The sequence below is a fragment of the Danio rerio genome, chromosome 15, assembly GCF_049306965.1.
Source record: "Danio rerio strain Tuebingen ecotype United States chromosome 15, GRCz12tu, whole genome shotgun sequence".
NCBI lineage: Eukaryota > Metazoa > Chordata > Actinopteri > Cypriniformes > Danionidae > Danio > Danio rerio.
The window spans coordinates 29,650,001-29,670,704 of NC_133190.1; the positions used below are offsets into that span (position 1 = coordinate 29,650,001).

Consider the following 20,704-nt stretch of genomic DNA (forward strand, 5'->3'; position numbering starts at 1 on the left):
AATAAGTGTTTAGAACCAAATTAAGAATTTAAAAGCAAAAATAAAAGTAGTGGAATGTATACATTGATCATTTCTTCCTTTTGGAATTTTGTTTTAACTTAATTTTTAAAATCCATCCTAATTTTTGTTGATTAAATAGATTTTTTCAGTTTAATTTTTAAGTAAATAACATTACATACAACTCGTTTTGAAATGAAAACATGAATATTAAATATGCATTTTCTTTTCTTGTTGTTTGAACAGGCTATTCTGTTGTAGAATAGTGATACATTTCTGTCAGTTACTTTGTTTACAGAACTTTTTATTTTGACAGGTTGTCATAAAGATGCTTGTATGCTTTAGTGTAGTGTATTCTTTCAGTGTTTCTCAACCCCATTCCTGGCAGACCACCAGCACTTCATATTTTGGATGTATCTTTTGTCTGTCACACTCATTTCAGGTCTTTCAGTCTCTGCTAATGAGCTGATGATCTGAATCAGGTGTTTTGTTAAGGAGACATGGAAATGTGCAGATCTGGTGATCCTCCAGGAGCGTGGTTGAGAAACACTGTATTATATGATATATGTTTATGAGATTATATGATATTTTTTCTCATAAAATGGTAAAAATGCTTGTAAAGTGACTCTCAAAGCAGCTCTTAAGATATGAAGTTTGTTTAAATTCATATTGTAGCCATCTATCTCCATGATTGTCACATATACAAAACCACTACTTCACACAGAACATGCAGGGTTCTTGTTCAAAAAATATTTTTTCAAGTTTTTAATTATTAAACACAATAATCCATACTGTGATTCATGAGCTGTGCATTACTGCTATAAATGTAATTGTCCAAAATTTGACAAATTTTAATATGTTTTTATGACTTCACAATTCTGTATTTTTAATAATTTAAAATGAAGAAAAAAAACTTTATTCAAATAATAAATGTACTATATTACATTATAAGCATGTACACTGTTGGTTTCAGACTATTTGAATCACGCTCTATGTTTTAATGTTGTAAATTTGTCACTTATGACAAAACCATAAACCATAAACGTCCCACTCTGATATTAAAGTCACCCTTGACACTGTTACTTGCGACTACTTTCTGACTGCCTCTTTATTCCTGTACTCTGTCTTCTCTGGGCTTTGCTTTCTGCACTCAGCAGGTCTCGATTATACTGATCATATTTTAAATGGAGCGCAGCAGCCAACTCTCCCTCTTTTCGGCATAATTAATACCTTGCATTTACACTGACTTAGATGAACTCCACTATTTTTTTTTCTGTCTCCTCAAACCCAAGCCATGATTGCAAAAGGGTTTAAAAAGCTTTATGGAGTTCGAAGAATAACACACTGGTTTGAAAAAAAAAGGAAAGAGAGGGAGCGAGAGCGAACGGGCTGACATCAAAAGCCACAATTAGCTCATTACTTTTACTTGAAGTTTGGAGACCACATAAAATGAAAGGAAAAAGTCATTTCTTTCCTCGCACTCTGTGTTTTCTCGAAGGACGCAAGCAGAGCGGGTTCATAGGAAGGGCTTGTCTTGTAAAAAACCTACAGTATGATCGTTTTTATTATCAAATATGTCCCAATAATCCGTATGGGTGTTGCCTGTTTTTCTCATCGTCCAGCAGTGGTGGCATTTTGTTTCTGACCTACTCAGGATTTCTCTTGATGGGCTTGACATCAGCCAGTTTCTTCTTTAAAAACCACTAAACGTTTGAAAGGTGATGCACTTTTTGGGGAAAATCTTCTGCATTGACTTTAGATCTTCTTATTTGTGTTTCTGGTTTGCAGAAAACCCTAATTAATTAACTAAAGGCTGGGAAACACCAAGCCGTCTGTCTGCCATTGCACTTTCGTTGGTCCATCTAGTTCAGGGATGTCAAAGTCAATTTCTAGAGGCCCTGCAGAGTTTAGTTCCAACCCTGCTTCAACACACCTATCTGTAGGTATCAAACAAGCCTAAAGCACTCAATTAGTTTGGTCAGGTGTGTTTAACTAGGGTTGGAACCAAACTGTGCAGAGCTGTGGCCCTCCAGGAACTGGCTTTGACACCTGTGGTCTAGTTGGTTTGGTGTGTTCCACACGTCACCTTTTGCTGGGTTAGTCTTGGAGCTCTTTGGCCTGATTCAGCAGGCCATTGCAGAATTGCAGTAGGCTGAAGAGATTGCTCTTTCTGGTTATTCAGTAACAAATCAGAGTGCGTGTATGACTCGGTGAAGTGATTGTAACAAGTAAACAATAAAGTAAACAACAAACACAAAAAAGACGGATTTAATTTAGCATTTTTCAAGTATTTGTAAACGATATGGATTATTAGATTATCAGACATATTTGCAGTAGCGAAGTCCTCTGTAGTGAGAAAAACATGTTCCAGGAAAGCATGTTCTTCCACGCAGGGGCAGAACTTTGCGTCAATTTGGTGTATTCATGCACAGCTTTTTTGTCCAGATGGAACCAGACGTGAGCCTACACAAGGCGACAACATAATTGGGTTTCGTTGGCACTAGTTATTTTGGCGTCGGCTTGGTGTGTACCACCCTGAAGGGTTCATTTAGGGCTGGGCAATGAATCAGAGATGATTTTCATGCACATTTTGTCAGTAAAGTCAGTTCTGGTGTAACTCCAGCACTTGCTTTCAGATGGAGCAGTACTTGCTACACAGAGCTGTAGTTTGCTGACAAGCTGCACAATATCACATTTAAAACCGATGTCAATATAACTGGCCAATAATGAAATCAACGTAATTATTCTGTGATAATGACAGAGGTTGGCTCACTTCTCAGTTTACTATACGGCTGTGCGTAGTAAGTTCCGCATTTGTGAAAACCACATTTAATAACGTGTTTTTGCTCCCAACTCACTGCAAAACTGTGCATATATTGGGCCTGGTGGCTGGTTTCTCTAAGGATGTTCTTTTAAATACTTTTATGCAGTATTGCAATGCAATTATGTCATATTTAGTGCTTTATGGAATTCTAGTTCTTTCCTTTATCAAAGTAGTTAAGTACGCCTTGTTGTTAAATTGTTAAGTCTTGTACCTTTTTGGTTTGTTTGGTTTATGGCTTATAACATTTTACACATAGAATTTTTTTAAATCCCTGTGGGAAAAATAAATTAGAAAAATAATTTCAAAACCTGAGAATGAGGGCGGCTCTAATACAATCTGTCTGCACTGAGTGTGTTTCCTTACATGTGAACATTGCCAAATTCTGGTGTGTATCTGAAAGGTATCAAACATGTTTACATTTTTTGAACATAGTTTTAGAATACATTAAATATTGGTTTAAGTTGAAAAAAAGAAGTAATAATCAAGATATCATCTTTTTTCCGCCTTTCAAATAAACCTTCTTTTCCTCCCAAGAAGTTTTCAAAATTTAAGACCAGTCCACTGCAGTTATTGCAAGAAACCTGGGAAGATGAAGCATATCTGTCTTAATTGCGGCCGCCCCTCCCTGCTATATCAAGACTGAAGAGCGTCCAGCCCTAATCAAAAGTTAACGAATCAGTGTAGGATGTGCCTTGGGCAACGTTAGGACGCTTCATATTGCTAGTGTACGTGGGTAATTTGCAGAACGGCCCGAGTCATTGGGAGTTTGCTTTGCTGGCGCTGGTCGGGGGGAACACATGTGATGTGCCTGAAAGATCAAAACACACACTTGATGAATGTGAGGGCAGAGCCTGGCAGAGGAGGGAATGCCCTCTAATCCTGGCTTTGAATCACTGATCAAGGTCGTTCTCAGTTCATTAAATTCTGCTGAGAAGCTCGGCCTGAGTAAGCAGCACACAAGTGTACACACACACCCACAAACACACACTCTCTCTCATTCTCTTCACCACTCTCAGGGAGACTTTGTGCTTTTTTTGTTATGATTTGTGTGGTGGTTTATTAATTAATTTGCTGCAGAATTTCCCAAGCACTGGGTGATTAAAAAAGGAGTAAAGGAATATCCGGGGTTCATGAAGCGAAGCTTAGTTATTTTTTTTTTTTTTGTAGTCAGTTTTAACTTTTTCCTAAAAAAATAAATAAATTACAATGTAAAAAAAAAAAAAAGTAAATTACAATGTAAGTAAATAGGACAGAGGACTTAAAAGCCGAAATGTGAACAGGACACCAGATTGCTGTTGGAGAGCAGTGAAATTGGTGCCAGTAAGTTCAACAGACTGTGGCAACACATATAGAGTGTTGGTAACATTTTAGGTTTTGTCTCTGACCACTCTGGCCTCCCTGGCGATAACGATGTCTGCCTTCACAGCTTCGCAGGCAAGAACATCAAAATTCACTAAACTGATCTTGCATATCAGCAAATCAGTTAGATTCACGCATCAAAAAACTTTCTAATGTGAATAGGCATGGGACAATAACCGTTTTCAAGGTATACTGCGGTTTGAAAAAGTCAAGGTTTTAAAACTACAAAAATTTTTTGCAGTACTGTTCCTAAGGTATGTGTATGATTTTTTTATTTACGTTTTTTTGTTTTGTTGGACAGCATTATCTTTAGCTAAAAAGATGTCTAAAGCTGCCCTTTTAAATTGTAAATTCCATTTATCCAATTTGTGTCCATATGTCTGAAATATTTTGAAGCTGCAATACTGTTTTGTATTGTTGCATGAGATTACCGCTTTTTTAAAGAAAAAAAAAAAAACATAACATTAGTGCACATCAGTTACTCACTAGTAACTTTTTATATGTTTGTCCCTGTAAGAAAACATTGTAAACAATTGGAAATCCGGTGATTGCAATGATCAAAACCTTGGGGTCAACTGTGGTCAAAACCAAGGTTCACATTGTGCACAGTGTTCTCTAAAATCCTCTCAAACGGTGGACTTGTATATTCTGATTGGTTGCCGCCGAACCACGCTATAGCTTTTTACCATAAAGTTCACTTGATTTCAACCAAAGTCCCTTTAGGGCAAGTAATTTTACTCATCGGCCATCTTTAAAATGCCTCTCAGGCTCTAAGCTCAGGCATTCTGTCTGAATGGGGAAATCTGAAATTCTTTAAGACTGTTAGCCAAGCTTACGATTGCATTACATATTTAAAATCATGAATAAAATTAAACTGTCTCATAATTTTTATTTCTAAACGTTCAAATCGAATAAAATCTGCATATTTTCAGGTTGCCCAAGCTAATGCGCACTCAAAAGGAATGAGATCACAACACCAACCTCATTTATGGCCGTTCTATATATTATCATGCTTTGGATAATGATCGTCAGATCGTCATCTGGAATAATCCACAACTTGACCTTAATGGCGAATCTTATACAGAAATGACAGCAGCTCTTTGTTTACAAGTCTGTGGGCGTTTTAGTAATTGTTGACATGTGATGTGTGTTTGACAGGACTGCCTGTACCTGTCTTTCGTTTCATACAAATTGACACAAACAAAATAAAACAGTTTTCAAGTGCACTTGGTTCCTTTAAAAGTACATATTTCAAGCTTTATCTGAATATATTTCTTATGTCTCTGAAGCAAGTATTCACTGAAATTCCAGTATGCTGTCGTAAAAGCAGACGTCTGGGAAGAGCTTCTCCGTCAGTCTATAGCAATCGATGGTTGGCTGCTGTATTAGTAGGCGGGGCTTCATTCGCCATATTGACGTTACACTCTTCCCCATTCAAAACTACACGAGTGACATGTCTTGTGTATTCTATGGTCTTTGTTTCAATTCTCCTCGACGCCCACACCAGTGAAGAGGCGCCGCCCCGCTTCTCATCGTCTATCGTCTACCGCAGGCTCGCATTGAAAATTAATACTATCGGTGTGAACGCACAGTCAACCAGTACATTTGGCAGCTTAAGTTGACCTGGGCAGCAATATCTTCAGTTTGAGTTTTATGATAAAAGTAGCCTAAAGACATATAAATAAGCGTTTTATAGTTAAGTAAAATTAAACATTTTTATTTATACCTAGAAACATTTGCCTACTGAATTATTTTTTTATTTTTTTTTAACTAGCTCCAAGAAGATAGTAATCATTTTAATCAAATTTTATTTAATGTAATTAACGTAACTAAATCCAAAATGAGATATTACAGAAATTAAATTTGTAAGTATGTAAAAAAATTCAAAACACACAACAAAATGACAAAAAAATCTACAATTTAAATGACAACAGAAAAAACTAAATTAAACAGACTATGAATATATTTAAACCATTATTAAAAAAACTATAATAGCTACTTAATACTCAACACTGATATAAATACAAATGCACAAAAATGGATTTCACTCTAACAAAAATATTTTAATTATATTCTTTTACTCATTTAATACATGTGAATAACAATGATAATATAATTGCAAAAAAATTATTGCATTAAGAACTAAAATAAATATAATAACAAATAAAAATGAAAAACAGCTAAGTCACATTTATGTTTTAAAAAATCATGTAAAGTAACTGTTTGCTATAAACAAAGCTAAATGTTTACTAACAAATAAGACTGTGTCCCTCTCTACATGATGGTGAACGCGCCGAAAGTCATCCGTCTTCTTTCCGCTTGACGTGCTCCACCTTTCCTCCCATCTGTCCGTGGCTGGAGCTATGGAGGTGTGGGGGCGGATGGGGTGGAGATACTGGCTGTCACACAGTTGGGCAAGTGCAGGGCATCTGGCCATGGCCTGAGGACTCCGGCACATCTTGAGTGTAAAGATCTTGTCATCTCTCGAATGGGTAAGCGAGCTATAAACGTACGAGGGAAGCCCTGTTTGTGTCGAGTTTAATGCGTTCTGCTTGTGCTGAACGTGTAAAAGTAATCTAACGTACATGTGAAAACCAGGCATAAATTAATCCGTAATTAAATAATTGCATTAAAGCTTCGAGCGCTGCGTTTATTTACGATAGGAAGGGGTTTTATCAGCACAAACCCATCTTTAAAGCACATTTGGAGCGAATATGAGTTTACATCGAATCTCTGATCTTCCTGCAGGCGTATGACAAAGGGGGGGAAAGTTGTTTTAAGTGCGGAAATGGCTTAACTTGATTTAACTAACAGCTTCCACATAGTCCGCTGCTTAAAATGCGAGACCGGCTTAATGCACTGGACTCAAATCAAACCCAGAGTCATATACTGTACAGAAAAGAGTGCTGTGTTCACTTGCCATCTCAAGCCCTGCCACTCAACGTCAATATCCCAGAATGCCTGCCGCACTTCATTTCATTTTCATGTAGTGACAGATGCACTGCGTGTTGATCCACTGGTACTTTTTGTATTTGGTTCTCGTCTGATTTGATTTAAATTTTTACAGCATGCGTTCACCTTTATTATCTTTTCTGGAAGATTATGGCATCCAGAGGGCTGCAGCTACACAAGACTGGTGCTTTACATGGGAATACCAAGCACATGCAAATGTATTTTAAAAATTAATGAAGATCAAATATTGATATACAGCTCTGGAAAAAAAATAAGACCACCAAATTCTCACTTTCTTGCAATTTATAGTTATATTTATACATGTTTGAGTAAGGCACATTAAAAACTTTTCTTCTAAATTGAAAATTAATATGTTGGTCCAAATAATATACAGTATTCTATTCAGTTCATCTTTATTTCTATAGCGCTTTTACAATGTAGATCAAAAGCAGCTTAACATAGAAGTTCTAGTAAACTGAAACTGTGTCAGTCCAGTTTTCAAAGTTAAAGTTCAGTTTAGTTCAGTTCAGTGTGGTTTAATTTTCACTACTAAAAGTCCAAACTCTGAAGAGTAAATCCATCAGTGCGCAGCTCAACAAGTCCCAAACCAAACAAGCCAGTGGTGACAGTGGAGAGGAACAAACTTCACCAATTGATGAAAGTGAAGGAAAAAAAAAACCTTGAGAGAGATCAGGCTCAGTTGGGCACAATACCAAAATAAGATGCCATATCTGAAGACCTTTATAATATTTTTTTTTTACTGCAAAATACCAATGGTTCAACTCAAGTTAAGAAAGCAATAATTGCTGGAATAACCTTGAATTTTAATCAAAATAATTTGCTATTTTGACCAATTTTCATTTTCTGCCGCAAACAACATCAAAAGAATACTCCAAATCACAACATAATGTTCAACCTCATGGTTAATTCAATTTATATATTCATAATTTAAAGAGTTTAGCAAATAATGACAATTATGACATGCATTTTATGTCACCCACACTGTAAATCCATTTGCTGACTTCAGTTAAAAAAAGCGAGTAAACATGTTGTCTTACATTTATTAAGTAAATGAACAATGTGCATATTTATAAATATTAAGTCAACTTAACTGTTCCATGTTACAAGCCTCACTTTTTTTTTAAGTAAATTATTCACTATTCACAATGCATAAAACTTTTCTTTGGCCACTTTTACACTGTCAGGTATTGATGCCTAGTTCTGATTTGTTGCTGATTTATTTATTGATTTATTTATTTTGCCTGTCCGTTTACACAATCTTTTAATTGTGACCCAATATTCATGTTTACACTTGCTATACAATTTACAGCATTGCGTATGCGTAAAGATGGGCTCTAGCATCTGCGCCACACTAGCCACGATGAAAGAAATTGTCTTTATTTTAGCTCTGCAAAATATGCGAAGTTCACCCAAATGATTTAAAGTGATTTTGAGGTAAAGGCGGTGAATGAGGGAAAAGGCTTTAATCGCAGCTTGTGCCTATGGTTTTATATATGATGTCCTCCACCATTCAGAGGAATTTTTAGTTACAAGAGAGATCTCAGGTCTGATAGGAGCAAATGTTAGCGGGCTTTAATGAGGAGAAGTGGATCCGAAATTTTATTATGAGTACACATGCTCTTCCATCTGTCATTAAACCGTGGAGAAGTACCACATTGTCACAAGTTTACTGACGTACAAAACAAAATAAAATATTAGAAATAAATCCGATCTGCCTCTTTACATGATAGTCGCATTGTCACATATCCGTCACATATATTATTTTTACAGTACATATGAAGCAGGCCGATCTCTGATATCTGAATGCATGAGTTTTTTTTTTTTTTTTTCTGTGTCACATATGAGCAAAAAATCTGAATTGGGTCACATTTAACTGACAGTGTAAATGGGGTGTTTGAGACTTCAGTTTGTCCATTCAGAATCTATTTTCCCAAAACACTGAATGCCTTAACCCAGTAATAAAAATATTGTAAAATAAATGTAAATCAAGCACTTTTATCCTAGTCTTCTGATTTGTTTTTCAAGCTGAACAAATGTTTTTATACTGTAGGCATGGAATGATTTGAGTAAATTAGGACATATTTAACTTTTTTTGTAAACTATCCCTTTGACATGCACATTGAAAAGTGCACATTCATAGTACGTATACCCTTTAACATTCTGACTTTGTACAGTTTCCCTTGTGCATTCACATCATTTAGCAAAGCTTTTCAGTTTAGTGGTGTTCATTCACTGCTTCGGCTCACACAGCTCAAGCGTTTATGATAGGATTACTAGTAACAACCAAATAACTTTCTAGATTTTTCTTTATCTAAAAACATTGCAATTTAATTAAAATCATTCTGTTATCATCATAATTTCGATCTTTCGACTTTGTTGACATGTTTTGCTTGTCAGATTGTGTCTAACAGCAGCAGTTCCCAAGCGAAGTCTTTGACCCGTTGTCCATGAGTCTGGCAAGAGAGTCTGGTTTAAAAAAAAGAAAGAAAAGAAAGCCAGTGCGATGGAAGAGGAAATTTGTTTCCCTCAGGAGCGGAAGCAGAGAAAGCCGAGACAGTTCTTTTGCCCCCAGAGCCACATCTGTACGGTGTCTTGGCAAGAGCCTCCATCACATTACCTCTACCTGGCTATCCATGATCTTACATCTCACAGCCAGCTCTTTTATTCAGAGCGAGCGAGAGAGAGAGAGTGAGTGAAGTAATGTTACTGGCCTGTCGTCTTGTTTTACGTTTTGGCAGACTGCGCCATGACGCATGGGCTTGCATCTCATTACAGCAGGAGTCTGGGGCTTGTCTCTCTAATCAGCGGTCCTGCTTATGTCTTTGGTGTCGGACCTGGGGAGAGCAGCGCCGTCCATGTTTTCAATAAAATCCTTTGGATGGGAGCTTTTCCTCTGCTGTATCAAAGGATCAGGAAGCCACAGGGTATCAACTGGAGCTTTAAGGGATAGTTTGGCCAAAAATGAACATTCTGTCATTGTTTGCTTGCCCTCATGTTTTCTCAGACTTGTTTAGCTTTTTTTCCCTTTATAAAACACAAAAGGAGATGGTTAGCAGAGTGTTTGAACTGCACTTTTTTTGCACTATGTGGATCAATAAACATCAAGGACTGTAAAAGACAGTATAAATGGGGTTCATTTAACTTGTACAGTGAATTCCAGGGGCAAGATTTACTGTTCTTAAAAGCATCAATGTGAGTGGAATGTTCTGTTGTTCTATTTCATTGTCCCACTATCATCCTTTTTTTTTTTCGGTGTCCTCTTTTGAACACCAGTGGTGTAAAATAACAAATGACAAATAATGAAATTGCTGTAAATGAAACAAAATCATGCAATAACTTATTTCACTTATTTTAACTTAATTAAATAAATAACTTGATTATTTAATGTTTACAATGCAAATCCAATTAGGTCCACTTATTTGGTAAACGAAGAAAGTCTTTCAAATAATATATCCACTAAAGACATAAAATATTACTTTACAGCAATAGAACCGTATTGTGAATAAATCACAAGAACATTTTTATATCAGTGTAATGTCTACAAGTAAATAAATATACTTATTGATTGCAACAAATCTGCTGAAATCTGCATCCACAGATTCTGTGTGGGCCTAACAATCACCAACAATCCATCTCAAAAAAACTTTTAGCTTTTTATTACTTTTTTTTTACTTTATTTGCCATAATATTTTTTTCTATTAACCTGTATTATTATTAATGTTATTATGATTAAATGCAATTAATTATAATTATTATTATATATAATTTTTTATGGGGCAAGTTAAAATCTTTTCCAATATTTGGAAAAAAAAGTCCTCAGTGTTTAGCCCTCTTAGACTAACCTTTAATTCATAATGGTTTTAAAAATGTCTTAAAAAGTCTTATATTTATCTTGCTGAAACTAGCCGATACCCTGCATGAAATGGCATTAAACTAAATGCACTACAGAATGTTACGTTTTCAAATACCTGCACACTATGCGTGTCTTCAGTTCTGGACAAACTTGGCTTAACGTGTCAATGGCTGGACACTTGTAGTGTGTTAGTTAGGGTTCAAAGTGCGTAATATGAATTTGCATATAGTCTCACATATAGCTAGTCACTTACATATAGCTAGATTTTTCCCCTTTGTTAGGTTACAGATATGTAAACCTATCAACCAGCTTTATGTCAGTATACTGGGTGCATATATTAATGTAATGTAAGTTAATTTATGGCAAATAACTCAACTAAATGCTCTTAATAAAATGGCACAATTCATGCTATACTTTTAATTTGCAGAGTGTAAAGTAGAATAATTTTCACAGCATAAAACGTACTACTCTTGGGTACTGTTAGAAGGGCTACTTTTTACTCATATTTTGAGCAGTATTTCTTGGCAAGTAGTGGTACTTTTATTTGAGCATGATTTTTCTGTACTCTTTCCAGCGCTGGTTGACACATTTGGACATTTTGTGTGTCTGCCAGCTCATCTAGGATGATTGAATAATTCATTATTTTATTCCATTTGTGATGGATCAAGGCACTGAAAATAACACAGAACGCAAACAGAACACAGGCTGATGATTATGTGAGTTAGCATTAGTGTATCTGCATAAACATGAGTGCAGAAAGCTCATTTATAGTCAGTCAGTTTTCATAGGGCTGTTATTTGTGGTACCCTGCGTAGATATCGTCTTCATTTTCAAGTTCAATACACTGCATATAATCTGTCCATGGAATAGCCATGAATGCATCCTGATGCCAATAACGGCCACATGGCCCGTTACAACAAACGAACATGCCGTTTGTTAAATCTATTTCAGCAAATTAGCTGTAAACGGACGACTGTAAACAGCTGTTGCGTCTGTGTGTTTGCGTGAATGTGAGTGTGAAGGAGAGAAAAGAAGGGGGAGAGGAGACTCATTGTGTTGAACTGACCCGGTTTTGTCCCGCAGGCTTAACCCCTGCTCCTCTCGAGATTAATTTTGCATGTGTTTGTGCTTTATGGTGAGGCGTGGGCTGAGGGGATTTACCCTGTTTGACACCTCCTCAAATACAGTGTGGGATTGTCAGGATTGTCTGTCGCCTTTCTGATTATGATGGGACAGGAGGGGGTGATGGTGGTCCAGGTGGCTGTGGCAGGGTCAGTCCATCCATGGGGTCTTTCTCACCGCATTGCCATCCATCTCTCTGGATGGATGTGGGTTTTACAGATATTGATTTAAACACCCGACATCTGTGATATGATCTCTTACAGGAAACTGTCCTTTCTGACAACAAACATGGTTAGAACAGTTATTCATAGTATTAAAGAATGATATTCAAATAAAAATAGTTATGTAAAACGGGTTACATTTTTTATTAGACAATGCAATACTTGATTTTTTTAATAATACACATTTTAATATAGATAAACGTTTTTTCTTTTTCATTGATTTAATGCTTACATATCTTATAATGTTTTTTTTAAATGATTAATGAGTAAAGAATAAGTGCATTTCTAAAATATTTATTTATATTGGACAACACTATACATGTTCATAACAATTGTATTAATACTTTTCATTATTAATTTGCCTTGTTAAATTTTTCATTTTAAAAATTAATAACAGAACATATATTTCTATATTTATGTTGTTTTTGTTTTCAGCATTGCAATACTTGCAAATATTTGTTGTACTTTAAAGTCAAAATGAATTAGTTTCTAATTGTAAAATTGTTTTGCATATAAAATAATTTAACAAAAATTGTATTCAAATATACTTTTTAAGTCTTATTGTTATTATTTGTATTTTATAATCATTTATAACTTTTACTACTATTAATATGAAATTTGGGTTCAACAAAAACAAATGGATTAACGAACATTTTCTTTTTAAGAAAACGATTATTTGACAAATTATTTTTGTTCATATGCAATAAATTGAATTATATAAATTATATTAATTATATAATTTAAATTATATTATGCAATAATAATAACAATAAATGAATAAACATTGTATTTAATTTTTTTTACTTTAAATACACTGTATACTGATATTTATTGTTACTGAACGACTGTAATTCAGCAGATAAACAGAATAAAATGATAATAATACTTGCATACATACAGTAAACTGTAAAACCCAAAAAGTTAAAGTAACTCAAACCATTTGAGCAAACCGATTGCAACAAACCATTTAAGTTCAAAAACTAGTCCTATTGAGTACTGTGAACCTAATGTATTTGAGTAAATGAATCAGTTTGAGCACAGTAAAAACCCAATAAATGAAGAGAACTCCAACTAACGGAGTACTGTAAAAGCCCAATTAGTTAAGACAACTCAAACCATTTAAAGAAAACCGTTTGCTACAAATCCTTTGAGTAAAAAAAAAAAAAAAAAAGCAATCTATATGAGTATTGTCAATTTACTTTTTTAAGTTAAAGTGATGAAGTATTTAATTAACTTATTACCTTTAACACTGAGTTCAAACCTCTTTTCAAATGAGTAGAATTAACTTTCAGTAAATTTTGAGATCACTACACTCATTTCATTTGATAAAGTTGACTGTTTTACAGTAAATGTTTTGTCCATCTTGCAACCCTCAAATTCTCCATTATATGTTTTTATCTCCCAGCTGTAGTAAATCTTAATCTGTGAGCTTGATTAACCCATCAGTTCTGCTCTGCTCTGCCTGCAGTCGCTCCACTGGGGCTCAGACTGATTTAGCCACACTGATGGCACCGTGCCCAGCTTCAGCTTTTAGAAAGACCCCCTCAACTCGTCCTACTGCTCAGAGTTTGCTTAAACACATACAGTATGAATGGAGCTGCACGGTCTGCGTTTGCTAGCACGTGCAGGACAGGAAGACTGACTCATGCATGCTTCAAGACACAACCACCAACCTTTCAAAAATTTCACCAATGTTTACTTGCCTCTGTGGGTGAGAGATGAGAGCACGACTGGTCCCGACCCACGAGACCCCAGCGGAACAAGTATTGAAAGAAAACTTCCCCCTTGTTCATTTACCGCCCCATCCACTGCTTGATGGTTTGAGCAGGGTGTTTCTTCTCTAGGATTTTTACACGCTCAAGATTTATGCAGCGCTTAGTGTTTCCTGCCCTCAGCTCAGCCACACTCCTCCGTGAAGCTGCATATCAAACAGCCTGAGATATTTATATCGTGGTCTCTGAGCCTGAGGCGGAGGCCCCTCTCTATGACTTCTGGAAGAGACACACTTTCAGTTCTCAGTGGAACTCGCTATTTGTTTATTAATGTATAGATATATATATATATATAAATAAATACTACAAAAACTGGGTGTACTGGGCTGGAGTTGTTTAGAGTTGTGCGGGAGAGATGGCAAAACCCATAAAAATAATTTGCTGTGGGTTTCCTTGAGATTTTCCTGTGGGGTTTCTGTGGTAATGTGCAATGCAAATTTGACACAGCCATATAGAAAAAGTGATGTCATATATATTGAAATGATAATAATATTGTTTAATTATATGAAATTATAATATATTATAAAATAATTGTTAATAATGATGTAATAATAATGAAACAAATTAAAATGTTGCAAACAAAATCTATAGACCAATATTTCATCACCATCACATTTATTTATTTATTTGCATAATTTGTTTACTAGTTTGTTAGTTGTTTATTTATTGTGCTTGCTTGTGTTATTCAAATAAACTGTTAAAGACATTTGTTTAGTTGTTTTGTTTTTTAGACATTAATACTACTACTACTACTACTAATAATAATAATAATAATATTGTTTAAATTGGTTGCTAAAAAAATTTACAAATACATTATTATCATTTGTTTATTAATTTATTTGTTTGTATTATTTAAATACATTTTTTAAGATATAAATTTAGTTAAATATGTGTTTTTAAATTATAAATGACATTATGTATGACCAGTATTGGGGAAAGTTACTTTTGAAAGTAATGCATTACAATACTGAGTTACTTCCTAAAAATGTAACCAGTTGCGTTACTTTTTGCGTTACTTTTTATGGTAAGTAATGCGTTCTGTTACTTTTGAGTTACTTTTGCATTACTTTTTCTGACCTGGATGAGGTCAGAAAACGTAATAGAGGAGTAATAATAGAGGAGTTCTGCAATTAATATAGGACTGTATAACCTACACTTTCATTTACTTAAAAAAAAAAAAAAAAACATCAAAAAATATTTTAGGATAATGTTATATGAGAACTTCCCCACCCCAGAGCACCCTGAAAGTTTAAAGCAATGTGTTTGTTACTTCTGTGCTATTTGTCCTGAGTAAAATCAGTGTCCATTGAGGCAATTTCCTTTTTTACGATGCGTTCAAATTAATAAAAGCGTTCTCTTATTGACTTTGTGATTCATTGTGATTACAATAATTTTAATTCAACAATTTTTTAAAGCTAATTAATTAAACTACAAAGTAACTTGCGTTACTTTTTCAAAGAAGTTACTCAAATATTATTACTTATTTTTTTAAAGGTAATGCATTATTTTACTTGTTACTTAGCAAAGTAATATTATTATTACTTTGTTACTTGTAATGCGTTACCCCCAACACTGTGTATGAAAAATAATAATAATGTTAATAATAAATAAAAAAGTTGTAAAATAATAACGACAACTGACAGCATTGGCAACTTTTGCAACTATATATATGTTTTCCTTCAAATATGCCATTGTGTTGACATTTCTATAAACTCTATTTCAATGTTATGTAACATTACCATTGTAGGCTCAAGCTGATGTAAACACTACATACACACAAGCAACACTAAAAACCACAACCAGCAGATTGTCTAAGTATTTCTCTAAAAAGATACAATTGGTGTATAAAAGCCCTCTAACGTCAGCATATACAGACATCAATTCTGGCCCCATGTGGAGCAGCACCTAAGCTGAGAGAACAGTTCATCTGAAGGTCATGACGCATTATTATCTTTTAATTGAGTTAAGATGGCCAAATAAATGGTCTACAGGCAAACGCAGTCATTAGCCTCGCTCAGCGTCTGCTCAAACGCCACTTACTCGCTTTCACTCTTCAGAAGATCCAGCAAGCAACAATCAAACACATGTTTCATATATACTTATAGCTTCTTCTTCTTTTTTATTTATTTTTATTTTTTTTTATTGCCGTGCGTTTCTTTGATGTCTGGCGAATCTTTGTGGCTTTTACCGGGATTCTGTCTCGCTGGTGTTAATGTACAGTCTGTGTTCGCCCCTAATGTCTTTAACGGACAGAGAGATCCAGCAGCGGTATGACTCTAATAAGCTAATAGCACAGTCTCTTGACAAGTCCATGAGAGTTCATACATTAAACGGATAAACGCTGCCTTTTTCTACCCAGTGTGCATTTCTTTCCCTCACCACATAGACTCACTCAGGAACAGTGTTGGGGAATGTACTTTAACCCTCTGCTGCTTAAAACCATACTTTTATTTATTTTTTTCTGTAGTTTATTCACTTAAAAAGGGTTAGTTGCTTTACTTAAAAAAAATGTGAACAAATTTGTTGCCTTTAAAGTAAGTAGTTGACTTTACTTAAAGTGAGTAAACCTATTGTCACTTAGAACCGTTAAGTTGACTTAATTTATATCATCATGCATTTAGTTCATTTTACTTTACTCAATGTTAGGTAGTGGATTTACTCACTTTTTTGTAGGAAAATTCAACCGGAGCACCCGGAGGAAACCCACACGAATGCAGTGAGAACATGCAAACTCCACACAAAAATGCCAACTGACCCAGCCGAGACCAGCGACCTTCTTGCTGTGAAGCGACAGCACTACGTACTGCGCCACTGCGTCGCCCCTTACTTGTATAAATATGTGTATATTTATTCCATTTTTAAGTTCAGTTAAGTTCAGTATAATATTATTAAATAAAATGAAAATTTCTACGATTTTTTAACTATACAGTTTGTAATATTAATTAAGTAATATTTTCTGTATTTTTTTATGATACTCCCAAAACCATTTATTTACTCCCAAATTTTATTTATTTAAAAAAAATTCTCTGCAGAAATATCAAAAAATGTCAGCAGATTCTGCCTGGCCCTACTACTGTAATTACTAATAAATTTATCAGTTAAAGTAAACAATAAAAATAAAAACAATATATTATAAACATCTTAAAAGATTATAAAAAAAAAAAAAGCACTTTGAAAAAAAATGGGAAGCAAATTTCATGTAGCTAAACTGTTCAAACTAAACTTATATTTTTATTTATAAAGAAAAATAAATAAAATAATATAAAATTATTTTTATTAAGCTTTTTTTTTTAATGTTGAGCATAGAAAGGCAACTTGTTTTATATTAATTCAGGTTGAGTTTTGTTACAAAGTACAAGGTTATAAATGATTATATCTTAAGCATAAATATAAATAAAATATTCCAATAAATTCAATATAGTCTTTTAATTGCAATAAGAACTTATCTGTATGTGTTTACCGCAGCACCAGAGGGTTAAAAGATGTATCAATATTGTGGTCTTTAAAAGTTCAAATGATGTTACGTAAAAAGCAACTAAGTAACTTACTTTATAAGTGCTAAGCAGAGGTAACACTGTAATGGAGGCATCATAACAAAAATAATGTCAACACATTACCCCCAATACTGCTCCATGACTGATACAATAACTTGCATGCTTAAAAAAAGTGACCACCCGACATTAAACACACGCTTGTTTTTTTCTTTCCTTTCTTTCTTTGTTTTTGTTTCTCTGCAGGTATATCCTAAAGGAAGCTCTGTGTGCTGTTTATCATTTTCACCTTTTTTCTTCTTTTATTATCAATTATTATTGCAACTATTATTTCTGCCCTCATTTTTTTAAGCATGCACATCCACTCCATCACTCCTCCCCTTTCATCCTCCTATCCTCCCTTCATTTCCTTCATTGATTTACCATCAATTTGTGTGAGAGTGGAAGAGAAGAAAGGAGAGGAGTGGAGAGAGGAGAGGACGAGGAAAGAAGAACGCAACACACCCTGCCACCGGTGCGCATAGTGCAAAATGAGGATCTAAAAGCAACTAATGACTGCCGTGTAACAAACACTTATGTACAGCACCAATTGGATTTATTTATTTATTGGACTTTTCTGTCTGATAGCTATATTCAAAATAGCCTCCAAAAAACAAGGTTTGCACAATACCGAATTTTACTGTTTACACATAGTCCACGCATAGCACAAACAGATCACTTTACATTTCTAAATGAGTTGATCTGGTTAAATGAAAAGCACAAAATGCCAAATATGTGTGTTCGTTTACTAGCATTTAGTGGAGACTTGGCTAGTGCCCTCCCACTGTCAGATATGAATAGGTTGTGGAAAATACAGCAATATTATATATAAAAAACATTTGAATTGGCATAAGTAAACGTGTTGTGAACAGTGCTGGTCCATCAGTTTTTTTCTTTCAGTGTTTTTTTCAACATACATGTTGTCTTGTGTCTGAAGTCTACATGTAAAACAGTGTCCTAACTGAAGTACTGAGGAAATTGCAGATAAATTGTTCTTGCTGATCATTCATAATTCATATTCCTTCAGCTTAGTCTCTGATTTATCAGAGGTGGCCACAGCGGAATGAACCGTCAGCTATTTCAGCATATGTTTTACACAGCAGATGTCCTTCCAGGTGCAACCCAGTACTGGGAAACACCCATACACACTCTCATTAACACACACACACTTTCATACACCACAGCCAATATACAATTCACCTATACTGCATGTCTTTGGACTATGGGGTAAACCGGAGCCTCCGAAGGAAACCCACACGAACATAACGTGAACATGCAAACTTCACACAGAAATGCCAACTGGCCCAGCTGGGATTCGAACCAGCGACCTTCTTGCTGTGAGTTGACAGTTCTAACCACCTAACCACCAATCATCGTGCCGCCACCCATACTGATTACAAAAGATAAAATCTTAGTTACTTATTTTACAAAATGTATTCTGAGTACTTTTGGATAATCACTTTTGACCTATATTGTATCTTAATCATTTCTTTTTAAATTATTATTTGAAATTATTGTGTTGTTATCAGTTTTTTTTTTATTTGTCTCATTGTTTATCTTCATAGTTAACAAAAAATTTTAGACGTGAATTTTTAAATAGAGATGCTCTGATCGATCAGCCAGAGATTGTTATCAGCCGATAATCACATTTAATGGCTTAATCCGTACTCGCTGATCTGGGGTGCGTCTCCAAAAGTCATAGTTAGCCAACTAAGGTCGCAAGTTGTGTCGTTACAAAAATAGTTAATTGATTTGACATTTCCCAAACCCGTACAAACATTCTCCAACTGTGTCACCAACAAGCTTGTGAAAACAAATATATATGCACAGTATATAGCATACGTTTATGTTTTAATTTATGGTACCTTGGGTTATTTATTAAGAAATGTATCTGTACTGTATAAGACATGGCCCTGTTGGTTAGAACATTTTTGCAGTTGTTTTAATGTGTTAAATTGTAAAACTAAAATAAAAAATAAACAAGATCCTACTTAATAATAATAATTATTACTATTATTAAGTAGAGTTTTTCTTCATTTCTTAATTAATAGCCTAATGTAAATGACACTAATAATTAATATTAATTAATAATTTATATAATTTATATATGAGATTAGAATATGTGTTAGCTAAATGGTTTATGTTTTAGAATAGAATATGGAATATTCTCAATAATAATTAATATGGAAAACGAGTGCATGTTTTTACCAAAACTAATATTGGAATTGTTTGTAAATGTGTGTGTGTAACAATATAGTTTGCACAAAAACGTTTTCTCTAAAGAAGTTATTACGCCATCACGTTAAGAGCTTCATTATGGAGTTTTTTTGTTATAACTAACGAGATTCAAATGACGGATCTGCAACAGAAAACCTCCAGTTTTGAGAAACACTCATCACTACACCGTTCTTTTCTATGATAGTTTAGCCGTGAGTTATGTCGTTGTTTGGGAAACGCACCTCTGGCTGATCTCTTGAATCGATCACAAGTGTTTGTGTAAGTTGGAGATGAACAAAATATTTGAATGACCTTGCATATATTTAGGCCTTTTTACATACAAGAACTGAAAGAACTTTTGTGTTTTTGACAATATTGCAAGTTTACTAAAACTTTAAACAAGCTCACTCATTTATTAATTGGTTTTATCTATTTATCTGTTTTATCTATAAATCTATTTCCCCGATTTATCCTTTTAGGTAAGAAGAGATCTCCACTCAAGTATCATAACTAAAGGGAAAGCGTGCTTTATGTATTTTGAAGCTTGAAGCATCAGAATCGATACTCTGTATCGGCTGCAAAAATCCTGATCAGAGCATCCCTAATTTAAAACATGAAAAGCACTAGAGATAATCAATAAAGTATGAATGATTTACTGCTTTTATGATGTAATCTAATTAGTGAGCATTTTAAAGTGTAATGTAACCTAGTTACTGTACAACTACCAAATGTTATCCATATTACATTACCATTTGCTAACCAGCATTGCCTACACAATTCTTCTCTTCTTTTTGTAAATACACATACATTTAAATGAATACAGTACAGTATATAAT

At 34.4% G+C, this 20,704-nt stretch overlaps 1 protein-coding gene and 1 long non-coding RNA gene across 7 annotated transcripts in view; one reads left to right on the forward strand and one right to left on the reverse strand.

The window, feature by feature from the left end:
- Positions 1 to 20,704, forward strand: part of bcas3 (BCAS3 microtubule associated cell migration factor) — a 402,314-nt gene that overhangs the window by 211,227 nt on the left and 170,383 nt on the right. For 2 of the 6 annotated variants that reach the window (XM_068213492.2, XM_073922836.1), the window contains one exon: positions 17,859 to 18,939. In XM_068213492.2, coding sequence (XP_068069593.1) covers positions 17,859 to 17,869 — 11 coding nt within the window. In that variant the 3' untranslated portion in view covers positions 17,870 to 18,939. 6 annotated transcript variants of the gene reach the window in all.
- On the reverse strand, positions 8,771 to 14,308 carry LOC110437907 (uncharacterized). Its single transcript, XR_002455672.3, has 3 exons — positions 14,053 to 14,308; positions 12,168 to 12,404; positions 8,771 to 10,177 (listed from the first exon to the last, which is right to left on the reverse strand). It is a non-coding gene; the product is annotated as an uncharacterized lncRNA (long non-coding RNA).